The 16,898-nt window shown below is 37.8% G+C and overlaps 3 protein-coding genes and 1 long non-coding RNA gene across 4 annotated transcripts in view; 2 read left to right on the top strand and 2 right to left on the bottom strand.

Moving 5' to 3' along the window:
- wasf1 (WASP family member 1) overlaps positions 1–7,601 on the top strand; it is a 59,084-nt gene extending 51,483 nt beyond the window's left edge. The window contains exons 7-10 of the mRNA XM_051874276.1: positions 983–1,146; positions 1,503–1,673; positions 4,371–4,924; positions 6,068–7,601. Of these exons, the coding sequence (XP_051730236.1) occupies positions 983–1,146; positions 1,503–1,673; positions 4,371–4,924; positions 6,068–6,225 (1,047 nt within the window). The 3' untranslated portion in view covers positions 6,226–7,601. The remainder of the gene's footprint in view (positions 1–982; positions 1,147–1,502; positions 1,674–4,370; positions 4,925–6,067) is intronic.
- Positions 7,602–8,924: 1,323 nt separating this feature from the next.
- On the bottom strand, positions 8,925–10,878 carry LOC127501946 (zona pellucida sperm-binding protein 4-like). Its single transcript, XM_051874303.1, has 8 exons — positions 10,442–10,878; positions 10,178–10,365; positions 10,007–10,104; positions 9,780–9,937; positions 9,504–9,696; positions 9,289–9,436; positions 9,125–9,194; positions 8,925–9,035 (listed from the first exon to the last, which is right to left on the bottom strand). The coding sequence occupies exons 1-8, from the start codon at positions 10,842–10,844 to the stop codon at positions 8,959–8,961; spliced, it is 1,335 nt and encodes a 444-aa protein (XP_051730263.1). The 5' UTR covers positions 10,845–10,878; the 3' UTR covers positions 8,925–8,958.
- Positions 10,539–15,476, top strand: LOC127501976 (uncharacterized). The gene is made up of 2 exons (XR_007926742.1): positions 10,539–10,687; positions 15,271–15,476. It is a non-coding gene; the product is annotated as an uncharacterized LOC127501976 (long non-coding RNA).
- Positions 13,601–15,525, bottom strand: LOC127501949 (zona pellucida sperm-binding protein 4-like). Its single transcript, XM_051874308.1, has 8 exons — positions 15,118–15,525; positions 14,854–15,041; positions 14,683–14,780; positions 14,455–14,612; positions 14,179–14,371; positions 13,964–14,111; positions 13,800–13,872; positions 13,601–13,714 (listed from the first exon to the last, which is right to left on the bottom strand). Exons 1-8 carry the CDS (start codon positions 15,488–15,490, stop codon positions 13,638–13,640), a joined length of 1,308 nt encoding a protein of 435 aa, XP_051730268.1. The 5' UTR covers positions 15,491–15,525; the 3' UTR covers positions 13,601–13,637.
- Between the last annotated feature and the right edge of the window lie 1,373 nt (positions 15,526–16,898).

Raw genomic sequence — 16,898 nt, 5'->3', positions numbered from 1 at the left:
TGTGTGTGTGTGTGTGTGTGTGTGTGTGTGTGTGTGTGTGTGCGTGTGCGCGTGTGCGTGTGTGTGTTTTGCTAGTCAGGAATAAGTGTGTAATTGGTTCGTTTTCAAACTTGGAGAGTCTCACGAGGAAATGTCTGCATATATTTCACCCCTATAATCAACAGAAAAATGTTTCAAATTTAATTTAAAAAAAAAATGCAAATATAGGCGCATATATATATATATATATATACATATATATATATATATATATATACATGCAGAATGTAAAATAAAGAACATGTATAATAAACTTCTGCTCATATTTCACCCCTAAAAGCAACAGAACAAAATTATAAATTAATATAAAATGCAAATAAAATGCTTATATATATATATACACACATACACATATAAAAACTCATAAAAGCAACAGAAAAAATTATAAAATAAAAAAATGCAAAAAGTATATATATTATAATTCATATAAAAATATATAATAAACATCTGAAAAATTATTAAAATATTTTTTGCATTTTTAAACTATTTTATCAATGAAAAATTTTTTTGCATTTGTTAATTTTAATACTTTTTCTGTTGCTTTTAGGAGTGAATATGAGTATACATCTATTATGTATTGTTTAAGAATATAAATAATATTGTGGTACACAAATTTAAATTCATCAGATTCAATCTTAGACAAAATAAAGCAACAGATTTGACGCACATGTCGATTTCTGTGTGTTTGTGTGATAATGTTCATATATCTCCTGATATCTCTGATCATTAGAGGAATATGAGTGAAATATAAACACATGGATGAACAGATGCTGACGTTCAACAAACAAACCTCTCGTTTCTTCTCTGCTCGCTCTCTTTTTCTCTTTCTCTCTGAGAGTCTTCATTGGCTCCTGCTTCTGCATCACAATAGAGAAACTCTGAGTGATTCACCTGCGCTGAGACCAAACTAACGGTCAGTCTGTCTGTCACTCTGTCTGTCCAGCTGAAGAACATCGACCGCCCTCATGACCCCGAGAAAGTCCCGCGGGCGCCTCACGACCGGAAGAAGGAGTGGCAGAAGATGGCGTTAGGGGCGGAGCTTGCTGATGACGACATGGAAGACAAACACAAAGACACGAACGGATCAGCAACGTACCATGACCACAGGTGTGTGTGTGTACATTTTTACACAACATTTACTCAAACTTCACCAAAAATATTTAAAGATAACACCTTATCCATTTACGAGAACATCATGAAAATATTACGAGAATTATGAAATACTCCTGTATAGAGTCAATAAATGGAAAGAAATGACGTACAGCAACTTTAATTTAATAATTAATGTATATACTGTGTGTTTGAATGACTGTTTGGTTGATAACTGTGCTGAAGACACACAGTGAGATGATTTGCTGAAATATTAGAGTCCGTATGAACATCTATTTTCTGAATGTTGTGGTCCGTGACCTTCTCTCCATGTGTAACCTGAGCGTTTATTATAATGTCTCTGTCTGCTGTAGGCAAATGTACATCGATCATCTGGACGGGCCGTTCTCTCTGGCCGCGCTGCCGTACTCTCAGATGAACGAACTCCTGAGCCGTACGGGAGAGCGAACGTACGGCCGCCCGCACGACCCTCCGCCGCCGCCGCCCACGTACCCGCCCGACGTCAAACCAGCCTCCGTTATCAGGTACACACACACACACCATCCTACAAACACACACATCTAAATGATCTATAATAATGATATAAAAACAGCAACAATGATCTATAATAAAAAACAACTTTTTTAGTTTTAGTGTTTATTGTAGCTTTAATGTTTGCGACAATATATTTTGAAACCCATGAATGATGAATATAAAGGTATATTAATAATAATTATGATAAAAACATGTGATTACAATAATTTAAATACATTAATATATTGTTTCAAATATTAAGAGTAAAATAAACATCAAAGAAAAATCTAGCGAGATGTTTTTGAGGCGTGTGTTTATAGCACAACATTCAGCTCAGATCATTGTTCCGCCTATTTAAATAAATAAATTAAAATTTCTCCATTTCCAAATGGTTCATATAGAGAATCAATAATCTCTCATTTCCTCAGGCTATTTAAATACATTTATTTAAATAAAAAAAAAAAAATAATAATAATTTATCTAAGTAAATACATTAAAATAAATAAATAAAAATAATGTCTCATTATTCAGACTATTTAAATCAAATTATTTAAATAAAGATATTAAAATAAATAAATAAAAAATAATTTATTTAAATAAATACATTAAAATAAGTAAAATAATTTATCTAAATAAATACATTAAAATAAATAAACAAAAACAATGTCTCATTATTCAGACTATTTAAATACATTTATTTACATAAATATGTTAAAATAATAAATAAATATAATGTCTCATTATTCAGGCTATTTAAATAAATACATTAAAATAAATAAATAAAAATAATGTCTCATTATTCAGACTATTTAAAAACATTTATTTACATAAATATGTTAAAATAATAAATAAATATAATGTCTCATTATTCAGGCTATTTAAATAAAATTATTTAATTAAATATATTAAAATAAATTTAAAAAAATAATTTATCTAAATAAATATATTAAAACAAATAAATAAAAATAATGTCTCATTATTCAGACTATTTAAATAAATTTATTTAAATAAATATGTTACAATAATAAATAAATATAATGTCTCATTATTCAGACTATTTAAATAAAATTATTTAATTAAATATATTAAAATAAATAAAAAAATAATTTATCTAAATAAATACATTAAAACAAATAAATAAAAATAATGTCTCATTATTCAGACTATTTAAATAAATGTATTTAAATAAATATGTTAAAATAAATAAATGAAAATAATGTCTCATTATTCAGACTATTTAAATACATTTATTTAAATAAATATGTTAAAATAATAAATAAATATAATGTCTCATTATTCAGACTATTTAAATACATTTATTTAAATAAATATGTTAAAATAATAAATAAATATAATGTCTCATTATTCAGGCTATTTAAATAAAATCATTTAAATAAATAAATTAAAATAAATAAATTAAAATTTCTTTAAAAAAAAGGTTCCTAAAGAGACTCAATAATGTCTCATTATTCAGACTATTTAAATAAATTCATTTAAATAAATACATTAAAATAAATAAATGAAAAAACATTTCTCAAAGAAAAAAATGGTTCATATAGAGACTGTCCAATTATTAATTATTAATGTCTTAATTATTCAGACTATTTAAATAAATGTATTTAAATCAATAAATTAAAATTTCTCCAAAAAAGGTTTATATAGAGAATAAGTATTATTCTCATTATTCAGACTATATTAATAAATATCCAGTGCGACGGATCGGAGGCGTTTTGTGACCGTGAGAGCGTGTGTTCATAACACCACATTCAGCTCAGATCATTGTTCAGCCTGTGTACTGTGAGCGTTCACCCACAATGCACCTCTCCCTGTGTGGGTCAGTGCCTCTCTCTCTCTGTCTGTGTGTTTGTAGTCTATAGGATGGCTGTGCTGTTATAATTGCTCTTCTCTCTCACTGAGAGTCTCTGCACTTCTGCTGAAGGTTCAGATTCACTCAATGTTACTGTAGAGACTCATAAACAAACATGGTGTCGGTGTCAGAAAGATGTGTAGAAATCAATAATGTAATCAAGAAGCAACATTTAAACAGCTGAACAGAGAAACTCTATCACTCTGTTTCAACACTAGCTGTGCTCCCTATATAGACAGCAAAAACCCCATTCATTTCCTCCATAGGGGAATTGATTTCTAGCGATAACTTATAAACCTTTAAAGACAGACCAACTGTGAGCTCTGATGGTGTTAATCGATGGTCTGTGCTTCAGCCTGCATTATTTCAACATAGTTTTTAAAGCGAACCTATAATGTACAAGATGTGATATAAGTCTCTGGTGTCTCCAGAATGTGTCTGAAGTTTCAGCTCAAAATACCCCACAGATCATTTATTATAGCTTGTCAAATTTGCCCCTATTTGGGTGTGAGCAAAAACACGCCGTTTTTGTGTGTGTCCCTTTAAATGCAAATGAGCTGCTGCTCCCGGCCCCCTTTCCAGAAGAGGGCGGAGCTTTAACAGCTCACACTTTGGTCGCTCAACAACAACAAAGCTGGAGAATCTCACACAGCCAAAATGACAAAAGTGTTCAGCCTTACATTGTTCAAAAGTCGACACTGATGGAGAGACTCAGGAAGCAAGCTAACAATATGTTACTCTAATAGCAAAACAAGCATAAAAATATGTAACATTTGCATCATGATATGATTTTGACGAGGGTTCGGATCAGAACTTACATCTCCGTCTTTCTGTATTCCAGCTCCAGCTCAGGTTTCTCCGACAGCGTCACGCAGTCTCCGGCTCGCACGCCCATCTTCCTCAACTCGAATGCCCCACCCCCAGCCCCTCCCCCTTTACCACCTCCCCCTCCTCCTCTGCCAGCCAGCCAATCAGGTTCAAGAATGCGAGGTTCAGCCCCACCTCCAATCCCTCCTTTACCTTCCCAGCAGCCTCCGGCCATCCCCCCTCCCCCCGCCCCCCTCCAGATCGCCCCAGGCGTCCTGCACCCCGCCCCCCCTCCGGTGGCTCCGCCCCTACACTCATCTCCCGCCCGCGGACAGCAGGACAAGGCTCTGCCCACAGGCGGCGATGGAGCGGTTTTGCCGCCGCCTCCCCCTCCTCCTCCTCTGCCCCTCCCAGGAAACAGAAGCTCCTCCCCCTGCACATCCTCAGGCCCGCCCTCCATGCCTTCCTTCCCATCAGGAGCGGTTTCGTCGCCGCCCACTCACTCGGGTCACGAGGTCAAGCGGTATCCCTCCAACCTGCCGCCAATCAGCGACGCCCGCAGCGTTCTATTGGAGGCCATCCGTAAAGGTAGGAGGAGTTATGGTTATGGTTTTCAATCAGACTAAATTGCATATTCAGAAATTGATTATTATTGAACAGCTCCAAGCCTATTAATTTAGCTGAAAACTTTAGTATTTTATGTGGCATTTAGACAAACAATGATAGTTAATAAACAAAACAAAAAACCTAATAAATGAAATTAATAAATGAATAGAATTGAAAATATATTATAAAAATTAGTAATGCAATAAAAAATGCAATTAAGAAATTATATTTATATAATAATTAAAAAAATATCAAATTAATAAAAATATTAGTTAAAAATATTAATGCAATAAATAAATTAATATCGTTAAAATATAATTAATAAAATGATAGACATAATATTAAAATTAGTAAATTAATATATAATTAAAATATATAATTAATAAAAATATAAATGCAATAAATAAATGCATTTAATAAATTAATGTCATTAAAATATAATAATACAATTATAGATAATAAATGAATGAAATTAGTAAATTAGTATATAATTAAAAATATAATTAATAAAAATATAAATGCAATAAATAAATGCAAGTAATGCATTAATATAATTACAATATATAATAAATAAAATATGAAAATAATGAATAAATGAAATTAATAAATTAAAAATATATAATTAATAGAAAATATGAATGCAATAAATACAATTAATAAATAAATGTACATATATATAATCAAATTATAAATGCAATAAATAAATGAAATTAGTAAATTAATATATAATTAAAAATATAATTAATAAAAGTTATGAATGCAATAAATAAATGCAATTAATAAATTAATGTCATTAAAATATAATTAATAAAATTATAAATATAATAAATAAATGAAATTAGTAAATTAATATATAATTAATAAAAACTATGGATGCAATAAGTGCAACTTAATTTAAATGTATAATTAATAAAAATATAAATGCAATAATATAATATATATAATATAATTAAAAATATAATTAAAAAAAATTTAATAAATAAATGAATATAATAAATTAGCATAATTTATTATTAATAATAAAAAAAAAAAACTAGATGCATCAGTCATTAACAAGTAGCAGTGCTGAAACTCAGATTGTGAGAGAAAAAGCAGATCTTATATGAGGAGTTTTGTGTCTCTCAGGGATCCAGCTGAGGAAGGTGGAGGAGCAGCGGGAACAAGAGGCCAAACACGAGCGCGTGGGGAACGACGTGGCCACCATCCTGTCCCGCCGCATCGCTGTGGAGTACAGCGACTCCGAGGACGACTCCGAGTTTGATGAGGTCGACTGGATGGAATGAGAGAGAAACACAGACTTCAGGAAGGAGGCATAAAAACGGCACATGAAATCTCAGTTAACCTTCCTCTCCTAATAAGAGTTTCCCATAAACACTCCGATCAGTCGTAGTTCAATTCAGGAAACATCAGGACTGCAGACGGCTGTGTTTGATGTTCCCAGAATGCTTTGCTTTAATGTTTTTTATCCACATGTTCCACTTGTTGTGCAATTGATGAACAAAAATAACAATGTTGGAGGGTTTTTTTATCTGTCATACTTCTTTCATTCGAATCTGTCTGTCTTTAATTCTCAGTATGAACAACAAAACTGGTTCTTTTGTGGTTATTGTTCAGCGTGAGACGGACGGCAGCGACCTCTTCTGGTCACGACAGGAACGTCTCACGGATCCAAGGTTTCATATCAGAATGTGACGGATGCTTATTATACTTTATATATCATCAAAACCGTTCTTCCATTTCAGAGATGTGATGTTTGATGTCATTGTGCGGTTGTGATGGACAAAGTTAAAGAAAAAAAAATGAAGGAATGATTTTATTAAGGTGTCAAGAAGGAATAAAATCTCTTGTTCAGGTCATATTTCACCCCACGACCAATCACAATCAAGAAATAAAATAAGAAATTAAATTTTGCATTAGGAAAATGAAACCTTTTTTTGGTTTTTGCATTGTGATATTATTTTCATGACAATTCAATCTTTTGTTTTGCAATTACAGTCATGATAATTTGGGCAAAACAAATATTTAAATGTCAAGAAAAATGTTCAAAAAAATATATCTAAAAAAATTATATTAAAAGTACATTATATATATATGTGTGTGTGTTCCCAAAAAGGCCTTAATTTTCTTTTTAGAAATGTCTTTTGGGGGTTAAATATGACCTGAACATTCATGAGATTCATCCATCAAAATACTGACACCTTCCCAAAAAGGTAAAAAACAAACCTGTGTGGCCTTTTTCTGGGGTCTATAAATTGTAATTTATTGCATTTCTCAGTTTTTAAACGAAAAAAAACAATAATAATTATTTGCCAAAACATGAGAACAGACCTGGTGACACTACAAAACAGACTTTGTAATCTTTATGTGCAAGAGATGAAATGAAACGGTTACAGTTCATCGTCTGTCGGTGTTCAGACTGAACGTTTGTTCCTCTTTCTTAGGCCTTATGGTTTGTATAAATGTTGATGAGTTGAATGTATTGTGCTGTTACTACTTTTGCCTGCATTTCTCCAGCATTCGCTGTTTCTATGTTCCAAATGGAAAAAAAGATTCAGAAACAAAGATTAAACATGATTTAAAATACTGTATACCGTGTAACGTATGTAACTGTTTACTGTAACAGTTTGCTTGAATTAATAAAAACTAATGTTTAAGGTTCTGACCATAAGGTTTATTGAGACAGGATATTGAATTATGGGGTCGTCCATTTATAAGTGGAATTTGGGGACAGAAATAGAAATATTTGTACATTTATGTGCATTTACACAATCGTTTAAATGTCAAATTAATGCATAAATGTACTTACAAAACAGTCATAATCACAGGAAATGGTGCATCACAAGCTGGAAGTTCTGCAGTGCCAACAGAAAATAAGACTGAAAACATTGATTATCAAAACAAAGGCAAAGTTTAAGATGCCAGTTCAAAAATCTGAGAAATTATATATATATATATATATATATATATATATTAGTCTTAGGCACATTAGTATTTCATTTTTCACACACAAAAAAAAAAAAAAAAAAAGTTTTAAAGTTTGCTGTAGTGTGTCAATAGGAAATCTCAGTTTACATTTCCAATCACTCATTTTGCCATTAATTATAATAATCCAGTGAGATTTTTGTATGCAACAGTCGGTATGATCTGATCTCACCATCATTGAGTCCGTCTGGGATTACATGAAAAAAAAAAAAAAAAAAAAAAAAAAAAAAAAAAAAGAAAAGAAAGAGACTAAATCAAGAACTGCGGCAAAGTCTCCAAGATGCAAAACTGCCTGAAAAACTGCGCAAGTGTACCTAGGACAAAAGCTGTTTTAATCGCAATGGGTGGTCACACCAAATATTGATTTGATATAGTTAAAGGTGATCTTATTTACAAGATGTAATAAGTCTCAGGTGTCCCCAGAATGTGTCTGAAGTTTCAGCTCAAAATACCCCATGGATTATACTATGTTTTAACTGCCTGTATTTGGGTGGGAGAAAGTGTGCTGATTTGGTGTGTGTACCTTTAAATGCAAATGAACTCTTGCTCCCTGTCCCCAAACTCATGATTCCAATACACTAAGGGATAAATAACACAGGAAGTTCACACAGCAAATATAACTCAAACTAGATCATTAAACTGTTTGTGATGCAGCATATCAGATCACAGAGGTATGGCATGCATTTTGTGAATGTTTGCTAACATGGCTAAAGCTAAACACTGTTGGAGAGACTCAAGAATGAAGATGCATTTATGAGTTATACAGACTGCAAGTGTTTTGAGTTTATCTGGACACATTCCCTTCATAAATGAAATTTGTGGCTTACACACCAGGAGTTTGTTTGAGTCTAGCACCTGAGTCAGAATGCGCAACCTTGCTAAAGCAAAAAAAAAAAAAAAAAAAACCTCTGGTTTAGTAGTGCAACCATATAAAAATCAAACCAAGAACACTCATGAAAGAACCTACTCCAGTCAGAAACCAATACCATAGACACCAATATGGAGTTTCATGCACTTTATTAAAACCACTAAATTCACAAGACCAGGTTAACTTCTCCACTAGAAACCACAGTTTGTCCACTAGAGATGGTCTTGAAGTCAGCGTCTCTTCCTGTAAAAGAAACGGTAGAAGCATGAGGGGCACTTCGATACTAAATACTATCTTATGGTTTCTGAAGTCAGTTTACAGCAAGGACTCACTTTTTCTAGCACAGCTTTGCTCACAGGCGCCAGGAGGATGGCACACCACTGTACTACAGTGGATGAAGATCTAAAAGAGTGGAGAAAGGGTTAAGCCATAGAAGTCAAAACAAAAAAAAAAAAAAAAACCTAATATTAAGGGTTCAGATAAGGCTGGAGCATACGGTTTCCTGCAGAGGAGCCAGTGATGCTGGATCCACAAATGTGAACATCTTCACAACAAAGCGCTTGTAGTGGGTTGGGAACTGAAGACCAGATGATCCAGCCACCGGAACCAATGTGGTCAGGTAACGGTCATCCTGGTAAGGGCATCTGAAAGGCAGTGTGCGTCAGAAATGCCTTACGGCACACTAGATGGATAAAGACTGCCCTTACTCACCCATCAACCAGAAGGTCCCACTGGGGTAGACTGAGTGGACTGGGGGTTGATGTCGCCCAGCAACGTCCCAGCATCAGGACAACGTTGGGGTCGGTCCTCTCCAAAATGCGCACCTCAACATACACTGGCTCCCGCAGGACTTTTGTGATCGGATAATCAGCATCACTGTAGTAGGACGTGTACGCCTCGTCCCCTGAGGAACAATACTGGTGTTTAACCAGAAACTGCTGCAACCTGGAGTTTCAGAAAGGATTTAGGCACACTTGGGACACTCACCTTCTGCACAGCCTTTGGTGACACATTGACCATTCGCCAGTCTAAGCTCCACCCTGAGGGGTCCAGGAGCAGCTACTGGTGGAGGTGGAGGAACGGTGTTGACCTCCACAACCAGAGCTTCCACAGAAGTAGCAGAGTACCTACACTGGAAGAGAAGCCTGGACAACAAACAGTGAGCTTGTAGCATTTGTCATGCATTAAGAAATATGCTCAAGCACACTACTTACTCAAAATGACTATCCCTTGTAATGGAACCAAGTGGTCCGATCCCCACTTCATACGAGGAGGTCATCCTGTTTTCATACACCACATATCCACTGTCCTCCTGCAAACAGTAACACTATTGGCATCCAGTCCATCCTAAGCCATGCAGAACAAAACCACAAGCAGCTACTCACCATCATGCTCGTGCCACATGCAGTAACAGGGAACTGGTATATAGCAAAGGAAGGTGTGGATCCCACAGGACTGCAAGGTGGATCATTCCCACCCAAGAGACGAACTGAATCCAGGCTCAATCGAGGCAGAGTAACATCTCTAGCCACCACTACCACAAACTGACCATCTCTTATACACTGGACAGTCACTGGAACAAGGAACAAGAGCAGGTTAATGCTGAAGATCAGTTTAACATGAACACCTTTACATTGACTCACTCTTACCCGCCTTCCCATAGTAACACTGCTGTCCGTTAAAGCAGCAGTTGATAGCTTCACACTCAGCACCACTGATACCAGGTGGTCCACATTGGATCAGCTCATAATCAGCTACAGCACATTTGTCAAGGGGCTCTGCCTGCGCCACTGGCTGCTTAGGCTGAAACTGCTGAGGAAACGGTGGACTAGCTTGTTGAAGTTGAGGAAACTGTTGACTAGCTTGTTGAAGTTGAGGAAACTGTGGACTAGCTTGTTGTTGAGCTGGCTGTTGAAACCGCTGGTCAGTTTGCTGGAACATCAGAGCTTGAGGATTCTGGGGCAGATTACTCCACTGTGGAACAGCATGACAGAAAGCACAAAACCACACACAAAGTGCCAGAAACTGAACAACACACCAACTTCCTTCCATTATTCAAAAGCAAGTCACACTGTTGAGATGCTGCTCTTTGGTCTTTTTGTACTCTACAGATTTTGGCTAATTAACGATAATCCCTCCCACTTCATTACAGTCATGATTCTCCAGACTTGCATGAGTGGGAGTTTCTGCAACTGGGTGATTCCATTGGTTCTTAAGATTCAGTTTTCCTTATTTTTCCACCCTTATTGAACATACATAAAAGCACATACTGAGCTGAATTAAAAATAGTATTCTAGTACTATTACTGCCTTTCTAAATCCAGCCGTTGTTTTATCCTTCATTAGTTGTATACAACAGCTGACATTTTGACAATTCTGGATTGTTTTTTCTTTGAAACACATCTTGGAGTTCTCATGGTAACAGCCTGTAAATTCATACTGACTCAAGAGTTTAACACATGGGATAATGTTACAATAATATTGTAAGCCTGTCTCAGCCATAGCTGATCTAATATCCTGCGCACACTGTAAGATCAAGATCCTCGAAAATCAAGCACATTGAAGGAAAAAGCAACGTAGTGGTAGATTGCCTTTCCAGGGCCACAGTGCAAGCAGTGCACTTGGGTATGGACTTTGTTCATTTAGCAGCTGACCAGCATTCTGATCCCGAGGTACAGGCATACAGAACGGCTGTCTCAAGTTTGAAAATAGCAGATGTCCGCCTTAAAGAGGCAGGAGTTACGCTGATGGGTGATGTCTCCAGAGGCCACCCTCGTCCAGTGGTACCTGTGCAGTGGAGGTGAGCTGTTTTCGACAATGCCAAGGTTTGTCACACCCTGGGCGGAAATCTTCGCAGAAACTGGTCTCTTCAAAGTTTGTTTGGCATGGATAGAAGAAGAATGTTCGAACCTGGGTTTCAGCTTGTGTAGCATGTCAGCAGGCTAAAGTGCAAAGACACGTCAAGGCACCACTGAAAACTTTCGAGGTACCAGAGCGACGTTTTGACCATGTTAACGTCGACCTGGTGGGTCCACTGCCGCCCTCCCGGGGGTTTACTCACCCTCTGACTATGGTGGATCAAACCACCAGGTGGCTGGAGGGAGTACCATTGACCTCAACGACAACAGCGGATGTAGCATGGGCCTTCATTGACACTTGGGTTGCACATTTCGGCACACCATCGGACATATCTTCAGACCGTGGCCCCCAATTTACTTCTGATTTGTGGACGGAGGTGGTTCGAATTCTGTGAGTGCAGCTTCACCATACTACAGCATTCCATCCACAGGCCTCTGTGAACGCTTTCATCACTCTTCAAAATTGCACTGAGGGCCAGTCTGAAGGATGACAGATGGATCAAGCGGCTACTCTGGGTCTTGCTAGGCCTGCAGACAGCTGCCAAGGAAAAGCTGCAAACTTCTTCGGTACAGTTAGTATACGGTCAGACTCTGCGTGTCCTGAGAGATTCATTCTAGACAGCACAAAGCCCTGGAGTCTATCTTCTAAATGCTCTGCCCTCTTAACCAGGATCAATGCTTTCAAACCTGTTCCTATCTCTCATCATGGACTGGCAGTGTCTTGGATGCCTAAAGACCTCTCTGCAGCTAAGTTCGTATTCATTCGTCATGATGCTCATCGGAATTCTCTGTGGCCCCCGTACGATGGCCCGTTTAGGGTGCTGGAAGCTGGAGCCAAAACTTTCCTGGTCAACATAGGAGGGCACCCAAAACGAGTTACTGTCGATCGACTTAAACCAGCTCATGGGGAGCTGGATCAGCCGATAGTTCCAGCGCAGTTTCCAAGGAGGGGTCGTCCAACCACCAACAAGGAAACAGCCTCCAGGCAGCACAGGAGGTTCAGTCTGCTGCTGATTCATGTCACTTCACACAGCATTGTGTGAATATTGGCAGATACAAGCTCACACATCACTGACCTACTGACATAATTCACAGATCACCAACACACGCATATTTGACCAAACTTAAGTCTAGCACGCTTTTCATAATGTCTATGCACTAGGACAGTAGGCGGTCTTGTGGCTGTTCAAATGCATTCAACCATGTGTCTACACTATCAAAGTAATACCAGTCAAATGAGTTTGACTACCTCTGGAAATGGTCAAAAGTGGAGCTCAAAACATTTTAGATCCCGTTTACACCTATATTCCACTTGTGAGCCGATGGACCAAAATGCATCTTAAGTATAAACATGGCCTCAGATAGCAACCCAGGTGGGAAAGTTAAGGGATTAAAGCAGCTCTTTTGAAAAGTAGATTGTGCTTGTTATTAAACATTAGTGAGACTAGCATGGAACAAAAATCCAGTCACAACTTAATGCAGGTTGAGACATTTCATTCCAGATATGTTGTACTTGCATGACTGGGAAAAACCCTTGAAAATGGCATTACAAAAAAAAAAAAAAAAAAAAAAAAAAAAAAAAAAAGCCAAGTGACCTTAGAGGGACTTGGGCATGTTTGAGAGTCAATGCACAGTTATTTTAGTCCAAAGTCACATGTAAAAAACAAAAGACAGAAGTTTAATAACCCTTAATTTGACACCCTGTGGTACATGAAGAATGGGGACCCAGGTTAACAACTGGAGGTTGGCAAATAGTTAAATTAAATGGCTTGGGCAGAAGCTTGGCTTATTTGGTTCAAGTCAAGCACCTCAATCAGATTACACCATGCTAAAGCAAAAATGGAACTCTGTTCTCAGTTTGATTTATAGGGTCACACTAAACCAGTCACAAGAGATCCTACTCCAGTCAAAAAAAAAAAAAAAAAAAAACCCACACATCAATACAATAGACTAATAGTGTTTCATGCAGTTTATTAAAGCCACTAAATTCACATGACCAGGTTAACTTCTCCACTAGAAACCACAGTTTGCCCACTAGAGATGGTCTTGAGGTGTGTGTCTCTTCCTGTAAGAGAAATGGTAGAAGCATGAGGGGCATTTAGAGACTAAATTCTCACAGTTCCTGAAGTCAGTTTACAGCAATGACTCACTTTTCCTAGCGCAGCTTTGCTCACAGGAGCCAGAAGAGGGGTGGCACACTGCTGTACTACAGTGGATGAAGATCTAACAGGGGGAAAATTAATAAAATAAATGCAATAGAATTCACTATAAAAAGGATTAATATTAAGGGTTCAGGTAAGGCTGCGTAACATACAGTTTCCTGCAGAGGAGCCAGTGATGCTGGATCCACAAATGTGAACATCTTCACAACAAAGCGCTTGTAGTGGGTTGGGAACTGAAGACCAGATGATCCAGCCACTGGAACCAATGTGGTCAGGTAACGGTCATCCTGGTAAGGGCATCTGAAAGACAGTGTCAGTCAGAAATGCCTTACGGCACACTAGATGGATAAAGACTGCCCTTACTCACCCATCAACCAGAAGGTCCCACTGGGGTAGACTGAGTGGACTGGGGGTTGATGTTGCCCAGCAACGTCCCAGCATCAGGACAATGTTGGGGTCGGTCCTCTCCAAAATGCGCACCTCAACATACACAGGCTCCCGCAGGACTTTTGTGATCGGATAATCAGCATCACTGTAGTAGGACGTGTACGCCTCGTCCCCTGAGGAACAATACTGGTGTTTAACCAGAAACTGCTGCAACCTGGAGTTTCAGAAAGGATTTAGGCACACTTGGGACACTCACCTTCTGCACAGCCTTTGGTGACACATTGACCATTCGCCAGTCTAAGCTCCACCCTGAGGGGTCCAGGTGCAGCTACTGGTGGAGGTGGAGGAACAGTGTTGACCTCCACAACCAGAGCTTCCACAGAAGTAGCAGAGTACCTACACTGGAAGAGAAGCCTGGACAACAGACAGTGGGCTTGTAAAGTTTCTCAGAGACTAAGGAAAAGCAAGAGTATAGGTCACCTACTCAAAATGGCTGTCTCTTGTGATGGAACCAAGTGGTCCGATCCCCACTTCATACGAGGAGGTCATCCTGTTTTCATACACCACATATCCACTGTCCTCCTGCAAACAGTAACACTATTGGCATCCAGTCCATTTCAAGCCATGCAGAACAAAACCACAAGCAGCTACTCACCATCATGCTCGTGCCACATGCAGTGACAGGGAACTGGTATATAGCAAAGGAAGGTGTGGATCCCACAGGACTACAAGGTGGATCATTTCCACCCAAGAGACTGACTGAATCCAGGCTCAATCGAGGCAGAGTAACATCTCTAGCCACCACTACCACAAACTGACCATCTCTTATACACTGGACAGTCACTGGAACAAGGAACAAGAGCAGGTTAATGCTGAAGATCAGTTTAACATGAACACCTTTACATTGACTCACTCTTACCCGCCTTCCCATAGTAACACTGCTGTCCGTTAAAGCAGCAGTTGATAGCTTCACACTCAGCACCACTGATACCAGGTGGTCCACATTGGATCAGCTCATAATCAGCTACAGCACATTTGTCAAGGGGCTCTGCCTGCGCCACTGGCTGCTTAGGCTGAAACTGCTGAGAAAACTGTGGACTAGCTTGTTGAAGTTGAGGAAACTGTGGACTAGCTTGTTGTTGAGCTGGCTGTTGAAACCGCTGGTCAGTTTGCTGGAACATCAGAGCTTGAGGATTCTGGGGCAGATTACTCCACTGTGGAACAGCATGACAGAAAGCACAAAACCACACACAAAGTGCCAGAAACTGAACAACACACCAATTTCTTGCCATTGTTTAACAGCTAGTTACACTGTTGAGATGCTGCTCTTTGGTCCTTTTGTACTCTACAGATTTGGCTAATTACTGATAATCCCTCCCACTTCATTACAGTCATGATTCTCCAGACTTGCATTAGTGGGAGTTTCTGCAACTGGGTGATTCCATTGGTTCTTACAATTAAAATTTCCTTGTTTTTCCACCCTTATTGAACATACATAAAAGCACATACTGAGCTGAATTCAGAATAGTATACCTTTGTTTATCCTTCGTTAACTGAATATAATAGTTGATGTTTTGGCAATTCTGAATTGTTTTTTCTTTGAAACACATCTTGGAGTTCTCATGGCAATGGGCCTGTAAATTCAGACTGATTAAAAGTTTAACAAATGGGATAATGTTATAATTACAGGTACTGGTCATATAATTAGAATATCATCAAAAAGTTCATTTTTTTATTATAAATTATTTTTAAAAATGAAACTTTCATATATTCTAGATTCCCTACATGTAAAGTAAAACATTTCAAAAGTTTTTTTTTTAAATTTTGATTAGAGCGTACAGCTCATGAAAGTCCAAAATCCAGTATTTCAAAATATTAGAATATTTCCTAAGATCAATCAAAAAATGGATTTGCAAAACAGAAAAGTTCAAGTTCTTTAAAGTATGTTCTTTTGTGCACTCAATACTTGATCGGCAGGACATATTACAGCAAATGACTTGCTCCTAGCACAAATTACTGCATCAGTGAAGTGTGGCATGGAAGTGATCAGCCTGTGGCACTGCTGAGGCACTATTGAGCCTTCAGATCATCTGTATATTGTTGTATCGACTGTTTCTCATCTTTCTCTTGAAAATATCCCATAGATTCAGGTCAGGCATATTGGCTGGCCAATAAAGCACAGTAATATCATGGTCAGCAAACCACTTGGAAGTAGTTTTTGCACTGTGGGCAGGTGCTAAAGTCCTGCTGGAAAAGGAAATCAGCATCTCCATAAAGCTTGTCAGCAGATGGAAGCATAAAGTGCTCCAAAATCTCCTGGAAGATGGCTGCATTGACTTTGCACTTGATAAAACACAATGGACCAACACCAGCAGACGTCACGGCCCCCCCAAATCATTATTGACTTCAGAAACTTCACACTAGACTTCAAGCAGCTTGGATTCTGTGCCTCTCCAGTCTTCCTTCAGACTCTGGGACCATGATTTCAACATGAAATGCAAAATGTACTTTTATCTGAAAAGAGGACTTTCGACCACTGTTCACTGTCCAGTTCTTTTTCTCCTTAGCCCAGGTAAGATGCTTCTGACGTTGTCTCTGGTTCAGAAGTGGCTTGGTAGTCCTTTTCCTGAAGATGTCTGAGTGTGGTGACTCTTGATGCGCTGACTCCGGCTTCATTCTACTCATTGTGAAGCTCTCCCA

This window comes from Ctenopharyngodon idella, chromosome 20 (genome assembly GCF_019924925.1).
Source record: "Ctenopharyngodon idella isolate HZGC_01 chromosome 20, HZGC01, whole genome shotgun sequence".
Classification (NCBI taxonomy): domain Eukaryota; kingdom Metazoa; phylum Chordata; class Actinopteri; order Cypriniformes; family Xenocyprididae; genus Ctenopharyngodon; species Ctenopharyngodon idella.
Note: the sequence above shows the minus strand (reverse complement) of the source record. Positions and strands in the feature narration are given on the sequence as shown.

Excerpts from the sequence above, each read along its gene's own strand:
- LOC127501949 (XM_051874308.1), bottom strand. The coding sequence starts at position 15,490 with ATGGCAAGAAATTGGTGTGTTGTTCAGTTTCTGGCACTTTGTGTGTGG. Across the intron at positions 15,042-15,117 it reads GTGTTACTATGGGAAGGCGG|TGACTGTCCAGTGTATAAGA; the intron begins GTAAGAGTGAGT and ends TCCTTGTTCCAG. Across the intron at positions 13,873-13,963 it reads TGGCTCCTCTGCAGGAAACT|ATCTTCATCCACTGTAGTAC; the intron begins GTATGTTACGCA and ends TCCCCCTGTTAG.
- LOC127501946 (XM_051874303.1), bottom strand. The coding sequence starts at position 10,844 with ATGGAAGGAAGTTGGTGTGTTGTTCAGTTTCTGGCACTTTGTGTGTGG. Across the intron at positions 10,105-10,177 it reads CATGTGGCACGAGCATGATG|GAGGACAGTGGATATGTGGT; the intron begins GTGAGTAGCTGC and ends TACTGTTTGCAG. Across the intron at positions 9,697-9,779 it reads CACCAAAGGCTGTGCAGAAG|GGGACGAGGCGTACACGTCC; the intron begins GTGAGTGTCCCA and ends ATTGTTCCTCAG.